Source organism: Capsicum annuum, chromosome 8 (genome assembly GCF_002878395.1).
Source record: "Capsicum annuum cultivar UCD-10X-F1 chromosome 8, UCD10Xv1.1, whole genome shotgun sequence".
Classification (NCBI taxonomy): domain Eukaryota; kingdom Viridiplantae; phylum Streptophyta; class Magnoliopsida; order Solanales; family Solanaceae; genus Capsicum; species Capsicum annuum.
In genome coordinates, this window is record NC_061118.1 from 168512149 (window position 1) to 168535877 (window position 23729).

General features: G+C 31.7%; 3 protein-coding genes across 4 annotated transcripts in view; 2 read left to right on the forward strand and 1 right to left on the reverse strand.

The window, feature by feature from the left end:
- The first annotated feature begins 3560 nt into the window (after positions 1–3560).
- On the forward strand, positions 3561–6008 carry LOC107840370 (allene oxide synthase 3). The gene is made up of 3 exons (XM_016684206.2): positions 3561–4510; positions 5079–5568; positions 5689–6008. The coding sequence occupies exons 1-3, from the start codon at positions 3646–3648 to the stop codon at positions 5807–5809; spliced, it is 1476 nt and encodes a 491-aa protein (XP_016539692.1). The 5' UTR covers positions 3561–3645; the 3' UTR covers positions 5810–6008.
- A 13225-nt stretch (positions 6009–19233) lies between these two features.
- Positions 19234–20840, forward strand: LOC107840374 (cold-regulated 413 plasma membrane protein 2). 2 transcript variants are annotated; one of them, XM_016684213.2, is made up of 4 exons: positions 19234–19563; positions 19826–19933; positions 20095–20165; positions 20302–20840. In XM_016684213.2, exons 1-4 carry the CDS (start codon positions 19382–19384, stop codon positions 20553–20555), a joined length of 615 nt encoding a protein of 204 aa, XP_016539699.1. In that variant the 5' UTR covers positions 19234–19381; the 3' UTR covers positions 20556–20840. The 2 variants fall into 2 exon arrangements, with proteins under 2 accessions (XP_016539699.1, XP_016539700.1); XM_016684214.2 differs by lacking the exon at positions 19826–19933 and having other exon boundaries at positions 19270–19563.
- LOC107840373 (probable CoA ligase CCL6) overlaps positions 20715–23729 on the reverse strand; it is a 7514-nt gene continuing 4499 nt past the window's right edge. Inside the window, exons 5-15 of the mRNA XM_047395651.1 lie at positions 23488–23652; positions 23239–23349; positions 23036–23123; positions 22890–22956; positions 22733–22808; positions 22540–22657; positions 22205–22450; positions 21837–21976; positions 21528–21710; positions 21316–21435; positions 20715–20992 (exon numbers count right to left, since the gene is read on the reverse strand). Coding sequence (XP_047251607.1) covers positions 20945–20992; positions 21316–21435; positions 21528–21710; positions 21837–21976; positions 22205–22450; positions 22540–22657; positions 22733–22808; positions 22890–22956; positions 23036–23123; positions 23239–23349; positions 23488–23652 — 1362 coding nt within the window. The 3' untranslated portion in view covers positions 20715–20944. The remainder of the gene's footprint in view (positions 20993–21315; positions 21436–21527; positions 21711–21836; positions 21977–22204; positions 22451–22539; positions 22658–22732; positions 22809–22889; positions 22957–23035; positions 23124–23238; positions 23350–23487; positions 23653–23729) is intronic.

Here is a 23729-nt window from a genome sequence, read left to right on the forward strand (position 1 = left end):
ATTTGTTGTTTGCACAACAAAGATAAATTTGGTCATGTATGTGTAAACAACTTGCTCTTTAGGCTCCGGATTTTCATATCGAAATTATTCACAAGTTCGGGTGAGTTTGATGTATTTCAAAACCAACCTTCAAATTGTTGTTCCATTGCCTCTCTTGAAGAATCAATATTCCAATTCGGAGAATTTTGACTTACTTAAAGATCAAACTCACTATCTGTGGGTTCTTCAACAATAGGAGAATGTTCCACACATGCGTACATGTCAAGTTTCTGCAGATTAAGGCAATTACCAAAAATTTCAACGGTACAAAGAAACAAAAATAAAGAATCATCATTCCAAATAGGAATTTTACCAAATATTGATTGTCCGTTGGATGTAAAATAGTTCGGATATCGATAAAAAATAACCACATCACCTTTCGGATTAGTAATATCCATTTAATTCCTAAATAACCTTTTCAAACGATCATATTTGAGATATAAAGGAAATGATTGAACCACTATAAGACGCCGATTATATCACATCGAATCTCTATCATGCGAAATTTCACCACTCCAATGTAAATTTACTCTTACATTATTATCATCCATCTTAAAGTAAGAAATGAATAAAGCTCAACAAATATTTTTAGTTATGAACTTTGACAAAAAAAAAAAAATTGAATTAATGCACATGAAAGAACCTACACTCACTCTATTTATATAACACATTGAGTTTTGAAGCTGTTACAAGTCAAACATGCGATCCCACCTCACAAGGTGAATATGAGATCCTACCTTATAAGGTGAGATCCACACTCAACTTACAATCAGCCAGCAAAAGAGAATTTATTCCCTCTCTTGTCAGTAGTAAGTCCCATTTTGCAAACACACCTCTAGAAAAATTTATTCCCTATTTTTTGAGTCAAAGGATAAGGTGTTTACCTTGTCCATCAAAAAGTTCACTAAAGCGCAAGATAAAATCGTGATTTTACCTTAAAAGATAAATGAAGTCACTTACCTTACCTTATCTATTGACTGAAAAAAGCAAGAAAAAATTGTGATTTTACCTTACAAGGTCAATGAAGTCACTTACCTTATTCTTTGGTTAAAAAAGTGGAGAATAAATTTTCCTAAGGAAGGAGTGCCTGCAAGATGGAACTTGCCGCTGACAAGGGAGGAAATAAATTTCGTTTTATTGGCTAATTGTAAGTCGTGTATGGACTCTTACCTTGTAAGGTAGGATCTCATGTTCACCTTGTAAGGTAGGATCCCATGTTTGCCTTGTAGCAGCTTCAAAATTCACGGTACTATATAAAGAGTGTGAGTGTAAGTTTTTTTCATTTGCTTCAATTCAAGAAAAAAATTTGTCAAAGTTCATAGCTCATAATATTTGTTGAACCTTATTCTTTTCTTACCATACTACCAAATATGACTTTTCTCCCTTTAATGTGCCTCTCCAAATAGTCTCGAATCGATGCTTATGTTGAATGGCATATACGTCATATTGTGATGGTCTTGGATGGACAAACTGTTGATATTTCATATCTATACAGAAAGAAAATTAAAATAGTTTAGATATATGTTTCATGAACGTTTATGTCAAGTAATAATTTGATGAATTAATAAATTTACGCATGCATGCAACTAAAGGGAGTCCAGAACCTATAAGGTAAGTTGTTTACATATGCATGACCAAATTTAATATCTTTGTTGTGCAAACAGCAAATTCCTACAAAATTAGATAGATAATAATGACTTAACTTAGGTTTAGGCTTAACAAGTTGGTATGATAGCAACAACTTTTGGCAAATTAGTAAGCTAAAAAGATGATTAATAGTATTAATGCTTCATACTTGTTTGTTAGGCATTGAAATAATTATATAAAGGTGATTAAAATATATTTTAAAGTGTAAAATTTTTTATGAAATAGACTTTGAACAAGAATAAGAACAAACAACCAAGTAATGTGAATGAAGAGAGTGAAACGGGTAAACAAACAAATAATGTGAATAAGAAATGAATGAAATATGTGATTTATAAAAGAAAATTAATAAGGTACGGGATAAATTTTACCTTGTAAGATAAAGCAGTCTTTCTACCTTGCACTACAATTGAAATAAATTTTTTTCTAAATACACCATCCATCTATAAATAAATGTTCATTTTTTACTTGACATATGCCTTAAAAAACAATAAATAGATGAGTGATTTTTAAATATCACTATTTGAATATAATAAATTTTTTACTTTAAAAATGCAATGAGTGAGTTATTGTATTTAATATCAAGGATAAAATAAGTATATATAATGAATAAATTATCGTTAATTTCATAAATTAAACAAGTATTGTTGAACATTCAAAATAGAAAAGTGAAAAAATAAGATGAAAGAAAGACATCGGTATCATTAAATTTCCAACCTCCACCAATTTTTTTAGTCAATCTTCCGTCAATAGATAAGGCAAGGTAAGTGACTCCATTTATCTTATAAGGTAAAATCACAATTTTACCTTACACTTTATCATGTAACCAAACGACGATAACTTTTAATGGATAAGGTAAACATCTGTATTTACCTTGTCCATTTTTTATATTTATTTCATTTGCTATGGCTTTTTAGAATTTCAAATGAAAAAACTTGTCATTTAGGCTTCGAACTCCTCAGAATGGATTATGATATGATAGACTCCAATTTTAGGTAAGAAAACTACTCATGTTAGCATATACGATTCAAAGTCCCAAAACTGAATGTTTATAAATATTTTAGATTCAGTGACGGAGATAATGGCGGAGTCAGAATTTTTATTGAAGGGGCTCATAAATAAATATACAAACTAATCGAAGGGGGTTCAACATATACTATATATACATAAAAGAATATTTTTAACCATATAAAAATAATATAAGATTGCTCCGCCACTGGATGGATATACTCTTCGAAACCCCACATAATGTATGGATCAAGACTTGATCATCAAGTCATAAAAATAGTTGAATACTGTTACTTCCTCAAAATCCTGCATATACCATTAGTTTTTGTTAAAAGAAAAGTTTTGAGTTATTCTTTTTTGTTTTACTGCATAACCAAAAAAAAAAAAAGAATGTCAAAAATTTTGTCTGGAAAGAATTTAGTTGGAAGCGAGAAGAAAAATCAAATTAAACCACAAATTAAACCAACGTTTTTTACTGGGAAAAAGGTGCAAAAAATATCTATATTTTAGCGAAATTTGCAGTTACGCATCCTGAATTTTGCGGGGGTCATAGATAATTTTTTACCATATTTAACTGACATATATTTGACACTTGAACTACTGCGTGTATTTCACGAACATTGAGTGCGTAAGAGAAAAATATTTGATAAGCGGCAAATATATGTCAGTTAAATACGATAAAAAAGAGTTTAGGGGTCACAAAGTTTAGGGTGGCAAATTTAGTCTAAATTATAGGTATTTTTTGCAAATTTTTTCCCTTTTTGATTTGACTGGGAGTAAAGTCAATAAATGTAATGGGTTTTTTTTTTTTTTCGAGTATGTACGTGGTCAAATTCAACACACATTACCATACCCAACTTTACTTTAAGTACCAAAGTTTTGTTGGATTATTTATCCAAAATCCAATTCACACATTACAATTTACATAACCAGAAGAAGAATAACAACAAAAAAATGTCTTCACTTTCCTCCAACTCTTCGGACAATAAGTCTTCTAGTTCCAATCTTCCAGTTCGAGAAATCCCAGGTGACTTTGGTTATCCATTCTTTGGAGACATTAAAGATAGATATGACTATTACTACAACCTCGGAACCGACGAATTCTTCCGTACTAAATCGCAAAAATATAATTCAACTGTATTCAGAACGAACATGCCACCAGGTCCATTCATAGCTAAAGATCCCAAAGTCATCGTTCTTCTTGACGCTGTTAGTTTTCCTCTTCTTTTCGACAACTCAAAAGTCGAAAAGAAGAACGTTCTTGATGGCACCTTCATGCCACCAACCGATTTCTTCGGTGGATATCGTCCTTGTGCTTTTCTTGATCCATCAGAGAACAAACATGCTACACTTAAAGCGTTCTATTTATCCTTAATCTCAAAATTACATAGTCAATTTATTCCTTTATTTAAAACATCTGTTTCTGCCATGTTTCAAAATCTGGAAATTGAAATGGTGAAAAATGGGAAAGCCCATTTCAACGACATTAGCGATGCTATGTCATTTGATTTTGTTTTTCGTTTGTTGTGTGACAAAACAAGTCCCCATGACACAAATCTTGGCTCCAATGGACCAAAATATTTTGATTTATGGTTGTTGCCTCAACTGGCTCCATTGGTTTCTCTTGGACTAAAATTTCTTCCCAATTTTCTGGAAGATTTAATGTTGCATACTTTCCCATGGCCGTTTTTTCTAGTGAAATCGAAATACCAGAAGCTTTACGATGCTTTCAACGAGCATGCTGGAAGTATACTGAATGAAGCAGAGAAGAGTGGGATCAAAAGAGATGAAGCTTGCCACAACTTAGTCTTTTTTGCAGGTATGTCAATTTAATAAACATGACATAAATTATTGGGATAAAATATCGAGTCATAACTCAATCCGGACAACATGACCTCCCTCGTAACTCTTTTTGTGGTACATTAAAATGCCCAACAGTTAAAGTCTACAATAAAAGATGACACTATTTTGTATAAAAAATAGGTAGTATGATTGTAGTCTAGACATTATATACTTATTATACATTAGTTATACACTATTATGCATGAGCGACCGTCACTAAACAGTTGCGACCAGGTGGATTCAAATATTTTTGAAACCTAGCTAAAAATGTTAAGATTTCTTATTTCTTTTGATTTTTGAGAAAAAAAATAAAATAATAGTACTATTTTTGTTTAAAATATTCGCTGAAAGTCTTTTAATTCACATACTTTTTAATTTCCATTTTGTTTGCTGGATCTTTAATCAAGTTTTGATTTTAAGTTGCATTTTGACCAGTCCATCCGTTTTGACGTGTGGTCAAATTAACGAATAGATCATGACTGAGCATGTTTAAACTGGAATGAATTGATATGTATGTTTATAATATTACCACATCAAAATTGCAGGGTTCAATGCTTATGGTGGGATGAAAGTTCTGTTTCCGTCACTGATTAAGTGGGTCGCAAGTGGAGGGAAGAACTTACACACTCGGCTAGCAAATGAAATCAGGACGATCATCAAAGAAGAAGGTGGGTCCATCACTCTATCAGCAATCAGCAAGATGAGTTTGATTAAATCAACAGTGTATGAAGCATTGAGAATTGAACCCCCAATTCCGTTCCAGTACGGTAAGGCCAAAGAAGATATCATGGTCCAAAGCCATGATTCAAGATTCTTGATCAAGAAAGGTGAAATGATATGTGGATATCAACCACTTGCTACAAAAGATCCTAAGATTTTTGAAAAACCTGAAAGTTTTATTCCAGAGAGATTTATGGGTACTGAAGGGGAAAAATTATTACGATATGTTTATTGGTCAAATGCAAGAGAGACTGATGATCCAATTGAGAATAACAAACAATGTCCAGCGAAAGATTTGGTTGTGCTGTTAGACAGGTTAATCTTCTTTTACTTTTTTGAGTTCAACTTATATATATCGACCACTAACAAACATTTAAAAGTTTGATTGATGACTATGATGATTTGAACTTTGGGAGTATGTACATATGTATGCAGGTTGTTGTTGGTGGAGTTTTTCCTGCGTTACGATACATTTACCGTGGAGTCAAGTAAATTCTTGTTTGCATCATCAGTAATGTTCAAAACTTTGGAAAAAAGAAAAAGCGATATGAATTAATATTGATTTAGCTAAGGTCAAATAATTATATAAGTTAATAAGCTCATGGACTCGTGGTCTGCAAGCAAAGTACTCTCTGAACATTGTTGTATTAATTTATAGTAATAATTAATGATGAAATTAGTGGATGTAATAGTGATGTATATTTGCTATGCGTGCCCCAAAAATAAAAATAATTATATTCCTTTCTTCTTGCTTATATGTTAGCTAACGTTTAATTTCATTTGCAGTATTTCTCTCTCTATCTTTTTGCAACCACTTTTCTGTGTTACTGTGTGTGCAAATGAATAATTATGTATGATACGTAAAGAGTCCCATACTCCTATATGTTTTGTACAACTTAATATCCTTTCTTTTCTGTAAAATGGTTCAATGGACACTTGTACTATGTCGGTTTTGTAATTTGGATACTTCTACTTACATGTTTGTCATCTGGACCCTTGAACCCACTAAAAAACAATATTTTAAACCCTTTGTCAGTCTACTCAGCTGTACGCGTTGCACAATCGCGAACACGTCATTAAATTTTTTTAAATAATTTCCACGTATGAAATGACGTGTCTAGAGTATAAATAGTAAAGTTGGACCGAAATTTTAGGTCGTTTGAGATCCTTCTTCTTCGCCCTTCGTCTCTATCATCCCAAATTCGAAATTAACCCGATTTTAACTTAATCTAACCCGATTGTTGTTGATGGTTGTAGCAATCTGTGTAAGTATTTAATATTTTGGTGTAATTGTAGTGTTTGGTAGTTTATTTTGAAGGTTTTTAGTGATTTTAGGGTTTTCGTGATTATGAGCTTTTTCCTTCAATCTTTTGGGTGATTTTGCTCTGTTTCGTATGTAGTATTGTTGTAGGTAGTATTTGTAGTGGTGATATGCCTTCAATGGCACATATTAGAATTTTGAGTAGAATTTAGGGTTTTTTCGTAAAATGATAATTGAGTCTGAAAATTTTGGGGCTTTTGATTTATTTGTTGTCTAATGCTCCTATTATACGTATATATTACCATTTTGTACCTTCAATGGCAGGTTTTGTTATTTGGATTACATTTTAAGGTTTTTTTTTGGGTAAATTCAGAATTGGGTCCAAAAATTTTGGGGCTTTTGATTTTTTTGTTGTTTAATGCTCCTATTAAACGTGTGTATAACAGTTTTGTGCATTCAATGACATATTTTGTTATTTCAATTACATTTTAGGATTTTTTTCATATAATCATAATTGATTTTTTTATTCCTTTATTTTTTCTTTAAAAATTAGGGCTTTGTGGATAATTGACTAATGTATATATATTATCTTGTCATTGTACAGATTTTCTAAATAAATGGACATAATTATAACACTTCAATTCACATATGGGGGGGGGGGGGGGTTCTTTTTGTCAGACCCTGATCTAAGGTATGCAAATGGAGTTCGTATTCCTGATAAAATTAGAGTAGAAGTTGATGAGCTTCATGTTATGTTGTTTTATAACTTAGCAGCAAATTTTGATGTGGAAAAAATTGAAACCTTTTGGTGTAGAGTAAACAAAAAGGTCTATTATTACAGGTTAGAAAATAATGTTGATGTTTTAAGACTTATCAGTAGTTTAAAACATGAAGATTTGTTTGATGTATATGTTGTTCACCAAATTAGTGAACCTATAGTCGTTAATGATGATGTGGCAGCCACTCTATCATTATTACTACTTTAGTAATGGTGATGTGGCAGCCCCTCTAAAAACTGATAGGGCTTATGTGTCTTCATCTCATCCATTGGATATAAATGAATATGAATATATAAATGAAAATCAGCCTCCTAGGGTAGACAAAGGAAAAGATAAAGTTTCTTGTGAAAACTTAGGTGAAGGTCAAGTTAATGTTTTCTCCACATACCATCTTCAAACATCTGATTCTGAATTAGATTTTGATATCATTGATTCTGATGGTGATTCACTTTATGATGTTGATGAAAATATTGAAGAGCTGAGTGATTTTGATGAAGAGTTGCTTCAAGCTAGGAAGTCTAACATTGAAAAACAAGCAAAAGAAAAGGATGATAGAGTGAATCTAGATGAGAAACCATCTAGGTATAGATGCTGGTTTTGAGGATATTTGTAAGAACAAAGGGGTTAGATATAAGGTAAATTGGGTGGGGATGACCCTTATTTTGATAGTTCAAATCTGGGTAATGACATTAGTGATGAAGAGGGAGGAGATCTTGTTGATGATGATGACGTGGTAGATCTACTACCTAGAACTTCATCTAGCAAGATCTACTTTGATAAAACTGCAAAGAAGGTATGTTTTCAGTTGTATATGATTTTTTTGAATGCTGTTGAGTTTAGAGAAACACTGTAGAGTTACTCTATTAAAAAGGGTGTGAACCTTAAGTTGAAACCTAATGAGAAGGAAAGGGTAAGGATAAAGTGTAAGCATAAGGGTTGTCCTTGGGTTATTCTTGAAAGTGTTGATAACACAGAAAATTTTAGTGTGAAAACTTACTTTCCTGTACACAAGTATTCTAAAAGGACAAGAAATAAGATGTGTAACCCTTTGTGGATTAGTAAGCATTACAAGGATAGAATTATAAGTGATCCATCAATAAAATTGCATCAGATTCAAGCAATATTAAGAAAGGACTATGGTTTGTATGTTAGTAAAACAACCTGTACAAAGGCAAAAATCAGAATAATGAATGAACATTTTGGTGATTTTGTTGAAGGTTTGCTAGGTTGTATGACTATGTTAAACAATTGAAGACCACCATTCCTGGTACTACTGTATCTATTAGGACATCCAAGAATGTAATTCCAGAAAAAGAGGTGTTTATAAACATTTACATTTGTCTTGTGGCCTTAAAAAGTGGATGAAAAGAGGGTTGCAGAACAATAAGTAATTTAGATGGTGCCTTTCTCAAGTGTGTATGTAAAGGTATCTTGTTGTCTTGCATTTTCAAAGATGAAAATAATCAAATGTACCCTGTAGCATGGGTTGTGATTGATAAAGAAACCAAGGACACCTGGTCTTGATTTCTTAGGTGTATCAGCCGTGGTTTGAAACTTGAAGAAAATGGGGGGTGAAGGCTTGACAATGTATGATATGTAGAAGGTATGAAGTTTCATATTTTTCAGTTATTTATTTTTAAGTTTGCTGCAGTGATGTCATTAATGTTTAACTGCTGTTTTACATGTTTTGATAGGGTCTTCATTTGGTACTTACTAATCTACTGCCAAATGTTAAGCATAGATGGTGTGCTAGACATATATAGGCTAATTGAAAACAGGTTTGGAGTGGTGAGGAAGGGAGAAAAAAATTCTGACAGGGTGCAATGACCCTCGTTAAAGCGTATTTGCAAAATAAACTTAATGATATGAGTGAGTTGGGTATTGGAATTATGGAAGATTTACTTAATTACAACAAAGAGGCATGGTGTAGGGCCTTTTTAAGGAACATAGCAGGTGTAATGTGGTTGAGAACAACATGTGTGAGACTTTCAATAGTTGAATTTTAGCTGCTAGGTTAAAAACAATTATCACTATAGTGGAGAATAAGATGCAAAGTCATGGAAAGAATGAATCAAACGAGAGAATTTTCTGAAAAATGGATCAGTGATGTATCACCAATGGCTATGAAAGTTCTTGCAGAGAATGGTGAATATGCAGTCAAGTGTGAGGTGAGGTTTAATGGTGATATGGGCTTTGAGATTGATGATCCACCTTATACAGATGTTGTTAATGTGAAGAGGAACCAATATAGTTGTAGGTCATGGTAACTAAAGGAAATTCCTTGTGCACATGCAATTGTTGCAATGTATTACAAGGGATGAAATATGGAGTCATTTATTGATCACTGGTATCAAAGGGAAACATACCTGAAAGCATATGATATGTATATTCAACCAATGACAAATATTAAGATGTGGCCAAGAAGAACAAGACCACCAATTGAGCCACTTGAGATTACTTCCATGCCAGGAAGTCCAGGTAAAAATAGAAAGAAAACTAAGGATGAACCTGATAAGAAGAGGTTTGAAAAGGCTACAAGAAAGGAAAGAAAAATGGCATATTTTGTGTACAAGTGTATTGGACACAACAAGAAAGGATGTCCAACTTTGATAAGGTAAATCTTTTCTTATTGATGAATTTTACTTTTTTGAATGTGTTTTTTATCTTTACATATTTTTTTTGTAGAAAAAAGATTTCAGTAATAGCTGTGACAGTCAACCAAATGTGTAAGCTAGCACTAGTGCTGCAGCTGCAGGCCTGCAAATGCTCACAGTGCACCAAGAGGTATAGGAAGGACTGCAAATGCTAAGAGTGCACCAAGAGCTGCAGAAAGACCTGCAAATGCTGCATCAGTTGGTGGTGTGAAACCTGTAAGTGCCTCAACAACTGATATAAGGCTTGCAGCTGCTGTGATTCCCACTACCACTTCAGCAGTTGGTGATAATGTTACACAATTTACAACACAATAGTCTACTAGTGGTGTTGGTGCCCAAAATAGGAAGACTAGTACAACTTTGAGAGGTGGTGCAAATCTTACATATAAAATATGGAAAAATTACATAAACTAGCAACCCTAAGACATTAATTACAATTAATAGAAATAATTTCTCAAAATTACAACTAATAACAAAACATAGCAATATTTTACCTTTGTTATACGAAAGTGCGTGTATTGAACTCCTCTTTTTACCCATCCCTTTTTCACGCTACTTTACCAAATTCAATTCCCTACAATCTTTAATTTTTTTAAAAAAAATTATTTTTATCTCTCAAGATATTGATAAACATTGCATCCTTCAATTAAGGTAAGTTTATTTTAAAGTTAATGCAAGTTATATTTTCCATATAAATTCTTTTATGTATTTTATTGTCGAATTTTTTTATTCTTCTTTATTTCGTTTATTAGATTTTTTTGTGTGTGCGTGTTGAAATTTTTCGGAGTTCTGCTATAATGGCACAACATGCAAATCTTAGTAGTTCCATTAAAGGTATTCAACTGATGAATTTGATTTCCGATGAACTACCATCGTTTAGTCTTGGGTTAACACAAGATGAAGATTTTAACTTGTTTTCTACTAATATTCAGCCTAAGGGAGGTATTAGCAGTGAAGATGTGAGATTGAAGCACCGTAACAATCCGAAAAACTTTGTGAAAAAAATGAAACGAAAAGATTTGAGAAAATCTTCATCCCCAAAATCCACAAAAATTCAAAAATCGATGAAAAGATGAAGTTGGATGAAAAAGGTGAATCTAGTAAAATTGCAAGTCCTGTTTCATCTGATTTTGAATTCGAAGAAAAGAAAGTGGAGGAGGTATAATGCTATTTGTAAAATTTTATAGTTTCTGAACAACATGTTCATATATGTATTTTATATATACAATTTATTAGGTGTGTAGTTATTTTTCAGTTTTGTTAAGATATAAAATTGTAGTCCCTAATGTGTTGTTAAGATATGAAATTGTAGTCCCTAATTGTCTTTATTTTATAACTGTTATATGTAAGATATGTATTTTGTACAAAGGTTTGTTACTGATAGAATTGTATATGTTATGTATTTTGTATATTTTTTTATATGTATTTGTATTTAAGTTATGTGTAAGACATTAGTATTTGTCACTGATAAGGCTTGTATCTGATGTTCAGTTGTATTTTATTCTGGTTACTTAAATTTGGACCATTCATGTATTCATAAAATACATATGTATATGTTGTAATATAAGTATCATATGTATTCTGTAAATATAATATGTTTGTATTTTGATGTTTGATAACTAAGATATGGACCAGTGATGTAACTTTAAGATGTAATGTAACTTTAAGATGTATTTTCGTAAACATCTTAATTTTATAACAGGTTCTTACTTATTGATATATGTATTTGCAGGAATTGTGGCTTATATATGCTAACATATGTTGAGTGCCTTACTTTTGGTGAAGGTGTTCCATCTGTTGGTTTTGACCCAGATCTTATTCGCATAAGATATGCTTTACTTTTGTGGGATTATGGTTCGAGGAAAGAAGAAGCGAAGGCACAAAGTGATGATAAAGCACCAATGAGGCCTCCTCAAAAAATTGGGATAACAAAAGACACTGAAGTGCATGATCTTTGATGTGTATTTTTATTTTGTTGAAGTTTACAACAGTTAACATTAGGTGGATAAACAATATGTTGAATATTTCTTAAGTTTCATATGTTACTTTAATGTTCAAAGATGATATATTAATGTTTATTTATTGTTATATTAAGATTTTTGAAGTTTAATCTTTTAAACTTCAATATTTTCATGGTTAGTTTATGTAAATGTTAGTAATATGTCCTTATGAACTTTTGTTCTATCCAGTTTTGTATATGTATTTATGTATTTTTACAAAATTGCACATATATTTTTGAACAATGCATAGTTATTGTGGACTCAAGCAGAATGCCATATAGATTTATGAGTCATATGTATTTATGAATAATACACATGTTCATTTCAGTGTACATATGTATTTTTAATAACACATACATATTTTTTACAAGTCTGAAAATATAATTTTCCTGATATGCATATGTATTCATACTCTTCTAGATATGTTTTTGTTTGCAATGCATATATCAATAAGTAAGTTTTTATATATTTACAAATAATGCATATGTATTTTCTAATTATGCATATATATCCATCAATAATACATATGTATTTATTACAAGATGTCCATATGTTTTTGTATAGCTAATACACATACAAACATATGTACTTTCACAGATTTGCAATTGAGGTTTTGAACAATACATATTTATGATTAATACATATGTGCATTCCATTTTGCATTTGTATTTATGTCTAATGTAAATATATTTTTTCAAAAATGCACATGGTTTCTTGTTATTACATGCAGACGTAGTTTTATGCATAAAACATATGTATTTTTTACTAACGAAAAAATACCAGTAGTGTGTAATTTTGAAAGATATGCCATTTTCAGAATCTAGTACACTATATGCCAATGGAATATATGGCCTGCATATGAAAAAAATACACATAAGAATGCATGTTTTATACACATAAAATACTGCATATGTATATTATAAATACATACAGTTGGAAACATATGTAACTGCTAGTGAACACATAGACATACTGCATATGTATAATATATATACATATAGCTGGAGCCATATGTAACTACCAGCAAAAAAACTGCATATGCATAATATAAATACATATAGTTGGAAACATATGAAATTATCAGTGAGCACATAAATAGATTGCATATATATATATATATATATATATATATATATATATATATATATATATATTATAAATACAGATAGCTGAAAACATATATATATCTGTTAATTCATATTCAATTCGAATGCTTTTGCAGGTCACATCTACATCAATGTGTGAAGCCAGTAGTGCGTAGAGTTGGTTATACAAAGCATTTATGCTCAACAATATAATATCGCATCACTGATGTAATCTTCATATTGTTGTTCATATGTCCATCTACTAAAGTGTTTAACGAGAACAAGTATACTTTCCATTTTCAATGTCCGAAACACTACAAATCTGTAAATATAACTTCGATTATCAAATGCGTACTACATACAATAAATCAGTCGTATACACAAAACTGGAAAACGAATTCCAACAAAAATAAATCTTTTATTCGAATACTATGTATCCTCTTCTTAAATTAATGTATAACAATTGTGATTTAGTTTTATAAATACAGAACGACAAGGATAACTTTAAATTTTGAAAAAAAAATCACAGTCAACATTTCATCTTAGAACTGATAAATTTCAAAATACGATCTCAACTTTTGAAATAGATGAATGTTACAAATGAGTTATAAACTTTTCAGACTTTTTTGCAATTATATTTTATAAAATTCACAAACACAATCAAATTTGATTATCGATACCTGTAATTGGAACGTTGTATTTGCACTATCTTCACCAAAATTTTAGGCAACCATCAATAGTATTGGATGCACTATGTTTTTTCAATTTGATTTGAGTTGCTGATTATGGAAAATGTTTTTTGAATTTGAATTTGACTAATTGATCAGTTGGTGATTTGAATTACCGTTTTTTGATTTAAATTTACGTTTGTGGTAAAAAAAAAAGAGTCATACAAGGTAAAGAAATCTGAGTAATTAAATGTTGCTTGAATTAAGGAACAATTTCTTCCATTTTAAACTCTAACTGATTAGAGTTCTATTAGGAATGAATTCTTTATTTGTATATGTATTTATATGGCAACATTTTATTTAAATACATAATACAACTTGCTATTTTTTGTAATTTTGAAACTGTTGCTATAAAAGTTATAATTAAGGCTCTATAGTTGCTATTTCTGAAATTTTACCATAAAAGATCAAGACAAAAGAAACTGATTTTGGGTTGCTATATGTACCAAGTGGCAGTGCGTTAGAGAGGATAAGTTTCCTATATGTAATTTACATTTAAATGGTATTAATTAGTGCATCTATAACTGTTTTTTTTTTATTTTTACCGTCTGAATATACTGATTGAGTATTGCATAGTTCAACACTTATTAGTTCGGTTCCAATCAATATTGACTTGGGTTTCAAACCAAATGGACTAAGGTGGAGCTGTAGTAACTCAAAGACAGCTACAAGAACAGAGTTACAAAAGATCAAAGGCAAAATCATCTTCAACCACTCAAGCCACATCAAGCACTCAAGCCATCAAGAATCAGTCCACAACAAGCACTCAAGGAACATATTAGTATAATTCTCTCTTTCTGTATTGATCTCAAGTGTTGTTAAGACAATTTTTGTAAGACTTCTGATGCATTTCTCATTTAAGATGTTGTTAAGACAAGCTTTTTGATGTCAACTCTTGTTAAGACATTATATATATATATATATATATATATATATATATTTATATATATTGCAAATTTCAATATTGGCAAAATGGTATTTGTCATTAAATTTGAATTTCATCTTCATTGCACATAGCAACTACATAGATCAAGCCATCTTAAATAATACAACAGATAGAAATCAAATGACAACAATAATAATAACAGTGATATCAATACTAATGCTCGATCTTTCATGTCTTCCGTGCCTTTTATATCTTTTCAGTCCTTGTTGTCTTCGTTGCCTTCGATGTCTGCCTTTATATTGTTTATTTTCATCAGCCCATCGAAAGAATCCACAACCATTACCAACTTGATATTTTTGACAACCACAAAACATTCTTCCGGGATTGGTTGGTGTTCTTGACATCTTAAGTTCCGCGTAAAGCCAAAAATAACACATTCAAACTGTCATGGTGTTGTAAAAAATTACATAAAAAATTAACTCTCCAATATTACAAACACAGCAGAAAAAAAAATAAAGAACAAGAACTTAGAGAGAGAAAAAATGGAGAAGAAGGGAGAAAAAAGCTCAAATTGCTCCAACAATGGTGTTGGAAGCAAATGAGGAAGAAGAAGCATTTATAAGGTCTTTTTTTTTACCGTTGGGGGCCCTTTTTTGATGGTTGACGCGCGCTAGTAGACTAAGATACACGCTCCTATATGGTCCCAGCCACATAGGATGCTACATCAGAAAATGTGTTTAAAATATTATTTTTTAGTGGGTTCAAGGGTCCAGATGACAAACATATAAGTAAAAGTGTTCAACTTACAAAACTGACATAATACAAGTGTCCATCGAACCATTTTGCCTTCTTTTTTTTATATGAGATTATTTTTCTTTTTTTACATTTTCCCTAAAAATATTTTATATGTTAATTAAGAGTATAGCATCTAAAAAGGTTGAAAACGTGGAGGACCGTTATTAGGTCTCCCTAACTTAAAGGTTGAAAACGTGGAGGACCGTTATTAGGTCTCCCTATCTTTGTACACATTATTTACGTTGGATGTGCGAATAAAAATTTCATATTGATACCTAATTGAAAAGTTACGCATAAGGTGTAAGATCTCTTAATTAATGACGTGAGATTTTTTGATAAAAAAAAATATGCACATTTGAGCGGACAATATCACATCAGTAAGAATGTCTTTTGGAATAGTTGAGCCCAACAATTTTTGACAAGAAACTAGCACAATTTATCATCATCTTCTGCATGCTCTGTTAAGTATCCAAGTGTAAAGACCATAGTGGTGGGGGTTTAGGCTAATCCCAAACCCTGTGTATATAGCATCTATCTTACCTCTCCATTTACATTATGCAAGGTAATTAGCTCTACCAAACTTTGTACAGATTATTTATGACAAAAGAACTAGTATAGTTTATCACCATCCACTTCCCTTTTCTAAAGAAATCACGTCTTCCTCAAGGAAACAACTAGTGATGAATGCAAATTTTCTCTCCTAGTATTTCTAGCTCCTTTCTCTTTTACTTATTTACTCACATTTCTGACTCTTCAAGACATTTAAATAATAAAACCTTTTAGCGGTAATAAATATGAACTTTAACAAAGAGTATTTTATCAACATTTAGTTAATTGTCATTGGATCCAATGTCTCTATAGACTTTAGGAGCATTTCTAAAAAATGCTAAAATATAATTGTCACCAAGAATTGACTCTAAAAAACATAATTTAGAGACAACTAAGCTATCGTCATTAGCTAGTTGCTGCTAAATATATTTTCGGTGTAGTGTTTGTTTCTCTCGTTGGCGATATTCATATTTTGCTCAGCTCTTGATTTCATTTCAAAGGTATTCTCTTTTGGTGTCTTATCATGGCTGTTGATTTGAATTCTCCAGTGGAAAATATCACAAAGAAATAGAAATTATCTTGGATGTAATTGAATTAATAAATATTTTGCATAATCCATACTATTGTCATCTTTGTTTGGAAAAAGGACAAAACAAGACACTTCGGTTCAAAAAAAATTCTACGAAAATAGCCATGGAATTGAATTTCTCACTTTCTAGCCAATTTGCTAGCTTCCTATTCCTCTCTGTCGCTTTTTTTTTTTTTAAACTATTCTTTTATTTTATTTCACTGTTTTTCTTTTGTAGCTTTTTTTTTTCAAAAATATTTTTAATTGCAATTTTTTAACAATCAAATACAATTTTGTAACGTTGAAATTGTTTCTCTTTTTTATATACACATTTTATACAAAAATTATATATAATTTCTATACATATTTTAGACATATACATATTTTATACAATAATGATAAAATTTCTATACACATCTTATATATGTACATATTCTATCAATAATGATACATTTTTTATACACATCATATACATATACATAATCTATGCAATAATAATACAGTGTCTATACACATCATATACATATACATAATCTATATAATACTTATACAATACTACACACAGCCTATAAAATATTTAGCTACAATAATTATTTAGCTACGTTCTTTATAAAAATTATACAATATTGATACCCATTCTATACAAAATTATACAGTAAATATACTGTTTGTGTAGATATTCTATACAATTTCTATATATTTCTTATTCAAGTACGTATTATATAATAATTATACTATTTTTTTTAAAAAAAAAGAAGAAGATATTTTAGCCTTAAAAAACTATAGTGAGATTTATTTTTAGAAAATACGAAATATTAAAACATGATTGAATCAAAAACTTAATTTAGGATGGCCCAAGAAGGAAAGGGCGAAGGGAATGAATTAAGTAAAAATAACATAAATTTCAACTTTATTAGAATTATTTACACTCTCCCACCTTCTTAATTTCTTTACCCTCTCTCCCGATTCATATACATATCAAGACCGACATGTACATAGAAATCTTTGTACATAACAAAGCCGACATATACATAACAAGGCCGATTCATATACATAACAAGTCATACATATACATAATAGGGCCGGCATATACATAACAGGGCCGACATATATATAGAAAGCTATGTATATGTATTATTAGAGAAAAATGAAATTTTTATAATATGTTTGAAGAGATGAGATTTTTTTGTAATAAGTGAAACTTAAGTTATGAATTTGTGAAAATTTTAGATGAATTAATGGCGATAAGCCTAAATGACCATTCATTGGAATTACTTGAACCACCTGGTTTCTTATTTAATGTCTAATGGCTCAAAATGGGCCATTATTTTTGATAGAGAAAGTTACATAACATCATAATTTATTTTTACTGAACTACATAAAATTTTAATATTAATTACTTAAATTTGTTTTGTTTTTTTTAAATAACTGGATATATTCACAAATCTATAAATTTTTGGATACATAATTTTAGTTATGTATCTTACTTTGGTCTAGTTAATGTATTATGTATCTTAACCAAATAGTTTAGAAATGGATATATCTCAACTTTAAAATTATGTATCCGAATGCTAATTATGTATCTGAGCATAAATTGATTAATTAATTGCTACATTCTTAAGTTTAAAATTATGTTTTCCAACTTCAAAATTATGTATTCGAATGCTAATTATGTATCCAAAAATTACAAAATAAGAAATTATTTTTAATTTAGCAAAGAGTGAGGATAAGGAGTATAAGAGAAAAATATTGGGATTTATGTAAGTTTGTACTTTTTAAAAAGGATCAACTCATATTCTCTTTTTGTTTTCTTTAATTGAAATTACTTGGGCCGACCGGTCATGTTACGTTCAATGAGCCATTATTTTTGAAAAAGGCAAAGCTCATGTCCTATTTCCTATTTGTTTATCTGTTGTTGGGTTAGAATTAGAAAGCTCTCTTTCCTATTACTTATTCCTTCTTGTTTCATTTCATTTTTTAAAAAATTACTACTAGAAATAAAGTTTTTTACCAGTGCATTAAGTGGGAAATTTGTACATACGATTTTCATTCACTCACTTTCTACGAAAAAAAACATATTCTTCACGTAATATTTCTATCTTTTAGCATGAATTGGACAAATGTAGTTCAACAATATTTATACGCATCAAATCAATTGCCCTTTCCCATTACAACAAATAATAGTACAGTTTATGTGACAAGGCAGGTGAATTGGGCCCAACTTAATTCAATAAGAAAGATATACTGATGAGCTGGTCAAGCCTAAAAATAAACTAGATTATCAAATATATATATCCATTTTAGTACTTTTTCTTTTCTAATATATAACGAACGAGTCATCATCATTACATATAGATAAGTATCGCTTTACACTCTTCTCGACGTGATATAATTTGAATTTTAAGAGTCAAATCGTACACTTGAACATAAAATTTTAAAACAAAATTTATATATTTAAAATTATGTGAAAAAAAATATAAACATTCAAAGGTCATTAGTTCATCTAATATTAAAGATGAGATGAAGTTTAAGCCAACACGTAATAACAACTGTCGAAGTTTTTGTTTTCTTTTTTTGGATGATTGGATAGGTAACCTATAAGATATCAATTAATTGGGCTCCACGTGGCACCCAATTTGCATAAACTAACAAAACTGTCACACTCATTCCAGTTTGACTAGGCTCCCTCGACCTTGCTGGAATGTCCCATTAGGCAATCAATTATTCTCATAGTCCAAAGTTTTTAGAATACATATAAATTTATTGTCACAAAAATATATTTGATCTGCTACACAAAATCTTGGACAAGTTGTTGTAGAGAAGATGGGGATGAAGAATAGTTATTTGGCAATGAAGACAGATGCAGCAGTAGCAAGTGATTTGATTGATTCAGATTTGAAGGAAATTGGTGTTGCTGCTAAGAAGTTAGCTAATCATGCTATTATGCTTGGTGGCCTTGGTTTTGGCACTACTTTTTTCAAATGGCTTGCTTCTTTTGCTGCTATGTATGTAATTAGTATCCCCCTCTTTCTATGTTTCTCCTTTTTTTTACCTGTCTTCTCGAGCAATTCTTGCGTCATGAGCTAGCTTTTAAGAGATAGTTAGGTAGCATTTCGTTCATTATTCCAGAGTGTTTTCTAGTGTTGGATTCTCATGTTATGTTGTCCATGCTCCATGCCTGATTACGTGGGGTGTTGAATTATCGCTTTTATGAGTTAGTCTTTGAGGTTGAGTTAGCTAAGGATGGTGTTCACTTGTATTTTACAGTTACTTGTTAATCTTGGATCGAACAAACTGGAGGACCAACATGCTTACAACCCTCCTAATTCCTTACATTTTCTTGAGTCTCCCTTCTTTAATCTTTGGTTGGTTCAGGTACTTATATGTTTCTTTAACTTTTAGTTTATTTCTCTCTTTGAAACTTCCTTTAGTTATGTTCTTGTCACTAGCTATATCTTTTCTTTGTATACATAAGTGGGTTTTATCTCTGTGCCTTGTTAACACTTGGTATGTATGATGGTGTGCTAAATCTGCAGGGGAGATTTTGGAAAATGGCTCTCTTTGATTGCTGTTATAATACGCCTTTTTTTCCCTAAACATTTTCCAGGTTCGAATTTACCTTATCTGTTGCATATTGTGGCTTAATCTTTGTTATGGTCGAATATATGATATTGTGCCTTTTCAAGTGGACGTTCAGTTGGTTATGACACGTTCATCATTAATTTTGGCAATTGTGTGTGCAGATTGGCTTGAAGCACCAGCAGCATTGGTCCTTCTGATAGTGGTGGCGCCTAGTTTATTTGCTGACACCATAAGGGGCGATTGGATTGGTACGTTGATTTGCCTAGTCATTGGGTGCTATCTGTTGCAAGAACACATTAGAGCATCTGGTGGATTCAGAAATTCGTTCACTAAAGCTAATGGCATTTCAAACACTATTGGAATCATCCTTCTTTTGGTATATCCAGTCTGGGCATTGATTCTCCACTTCATATAAACAACCAAATTCGACAAATCATGATTGCAATTCGTTTGGAAGATATTTGAGTGTGATTGTTTTTCTTGAGTTCTTCTACAACACAGTTATGTGTGGTGCTTTTGTAAAGGATTGCTTGTTCGTTATGTGAATAATGGCACATTCAGATTTGGTAGACTCTTGAACTTAAATTCAAGATACTTAATTATCATTACTTGGTAATTATATGATGGAGTTCATATCTACACAGTATAAGGGAAAGAACCCGGACAGTACATATATATATATATCTGGTCTTTCTGAGTATCAAGTTCTTGATTTACATTAACAGTAATGTGCACTTGATATGAATACACTGAACTTCCAAAACAATAAATTGAAGCTTGCCAATTGATCAGAACTTCCAAGTTCTATGCAGTTTTTGCTTTTGCTTCTTTGTACAATTGATCGACAATGTCCTGCAAGCATAACATATATAACACTACAAGTGATTTGATACAAATCTCAGCAACTAAATCTAGTAGGCAATTTCACATATGGTCTTTGATAACTTCATTCACAAAATCATATTTTGACGTCGAACTTTATCTACTATAACTATAAAGACACTATAAAGGCAAACCCTACTCGTTTATAAGGCGACATTCCTATTTGTCTTTCCTATTTATTAAGACAATTTGACATAAGTGATTTCATCTGATAAGCAGCGAGGCAGATAAGGTGGTAGTCGTTTTAATAAGTGAATGAACAAATTTCGGCTTAAAAAGCAAAAATTGTATACCTTGTAATAGTTGAGCAGTTGTGGCCTTTTGAGTTTGAATGTGGGGGTAACTAAATCTCTCTCAATGTCAAAAGGATTTGGCTCCAAATGAACAGCTCGCAACATTTCAAAGCCTCGAAGCTGTGGAAAGTATTTTTCAGATCAGAATAAGAACTGGAAAGAAAGAAGGATAGAATGAAATGAGTTGCTGAAATTTAGAACATTAAACATACTTGGTGTTTCCTAGCAGTGCTGTTGAGTTCATCCAAAATGTACTTCCTTGCCTTTGTGTTATTGAATAGAGATGGAAAATCTCCGGTTTCTTGATTACTCAAGGCCCAGTCTTCAAGTGCCTTTCTTTCTGGAACTGCCACGGCCACTAAAAAGGATTCAAAACTGTTTCCATATATCCAGATCTGTGGACCAGATGACGAGTTACAAGGATATTGCAAAAACTGACATGGTATTACAAAAAACATAACGATAATCCATGTTGAAAATGCCCAATTTGTATTAAGGAAAAGGGAAATATTTCGGCTTACTGATGTAACAAGAGGGCATCTGGAATATACGCCTTCAATGTTTTCTACAGCAACATACTCCCCTTGGGACAGCTTGAATATATTCTTCTTCCGATCAATGATTTTCATTGCTCCGTCTGGCTGCCACTCACCAATGTCACCTGAAATTTTGTTCTTATGCTCAGTGTTATAACAGCTCAAAAATAACGATGTGAACTATCGAATCATTGATAATTGCACTGCAACTTTTATACATATTTAACTTTTTCCATAGTGTCTACTTCTATAGAAGATCCTGTCAAAACAAAGCGTGCTTAGTTCCACCATATGAACATGACAGCACTGTAAATAAGTTACTCTCTGGTGGTAACGCTTAATTGTTTTCTTACCTGTATGAAACCATCCATCCACAAGTACAGATTTTGTAAGATCTTCTCGTTTATGGTACCCTGAAAACAAGGTTTTTCCCCTCAGACAAATTTCACCACGTGGCACGCTTGCAAGAGCATCATATCCCATTTCTGGCACTGACTCAAGTCTTGCCTCAATTGTAGTCATTGGAACACCAACAGTTCCTAACATGGATTGTACATTGGCTATGGATGTGAGACATCCTCCACAACTTTCAGTAAGACCTAACAATGAAGAGTGTGTCAAAGTAAGCATAAAAATAGGTGATAAAGAAGTAAAGACAGTGAAGAAGAAACATCACGACATTCAATACCATAGCCTTGTGATAGAGAACAGCAACATGTAACCCTTAGAAACTCTTCAACATGCTTGGGCAACGGAGCAGCTCCAGAAAGCATCAGACGAACTCGTCCACCAAATGCTAGTTTGATCTGGAATGAGTAAGTGTATATAGATAAGGTTAACCATATTATGAATCAGGTAAACGCTGGGAATCAGATAGCAACCTTGTCAAAAACGAGCCTGTCAAAACGAGGAGCTGCTTCATCTTGTCTGAGTCCTTTCTCCATATTCCTTAATTTACTGTAAAATGTGTTGGAAATGAAGGGAACCAGATGCAAATGATGCTGATCTAAAGTATAAAAAGGTCATAAGAGGACATACTAGTTGTATGCGTACTGGAAAAGCAGCTTCTTTAATGTACCTCCAGCTTCAATTTTTTCCATCACACCTGAATTGCCCAAACCAAAAACTTAATGATGTCAACTATGAAGCCTAAACTTTGTCTACTGAATGAGTAGATTAGGAACCTGTGTATATCCGGTCATAAACTCTTGGAACACCACAGAATATAGTCGGCTTTAATACCAGAAGATCCTCAATCAAGTATCTAATGTCCTGTTATTCAGATGCAAACATCTATTTGAATCAATTGGCTTAGAAGGCACAGCAAGTTTATAGTTTAAAAAAAGGCTATAAGCAATTCACTGCAGAAAGAATATTAGTATCTTACGCCTTGCCAAAATCCTATTGAAGCACCCCTGTATATGCAATATGTCTCCATTATTTGATCAAATATATGAGCTAGTGGAAGGAACGAAAAGTACACATCCTCCTCCGTTCCCTGAAATTGACACAAATTGATAAGAGTGAGATCAAACTAAGCTCTTATTGCACTAATGAGAATAAGATCGGAAGTATCTAAACCAGAAGGAAAGTTGTTATCTGATTTAGCCAAACAGGAGGGATAACTCAAGATTACCTCTTTGTCTGTTTCAACGAGAAGTTGATCCATTGACAGAACTTCTCCCATGAAAGCAGCATTAGTCAGAACGACACCTTTTGGTTCTCCAGTAGTTCCGCTAGTGTACATAATTGAGCAAATATCAGTCTTCCTTTTCTGAGGAAGTTCGTGATCCAAATTTCCCTACATAGAGTGACACAAGGCATATGTGAAGGGAGGAATAACTAGTTATAAGAATGCAGATCACTGTATATGACATC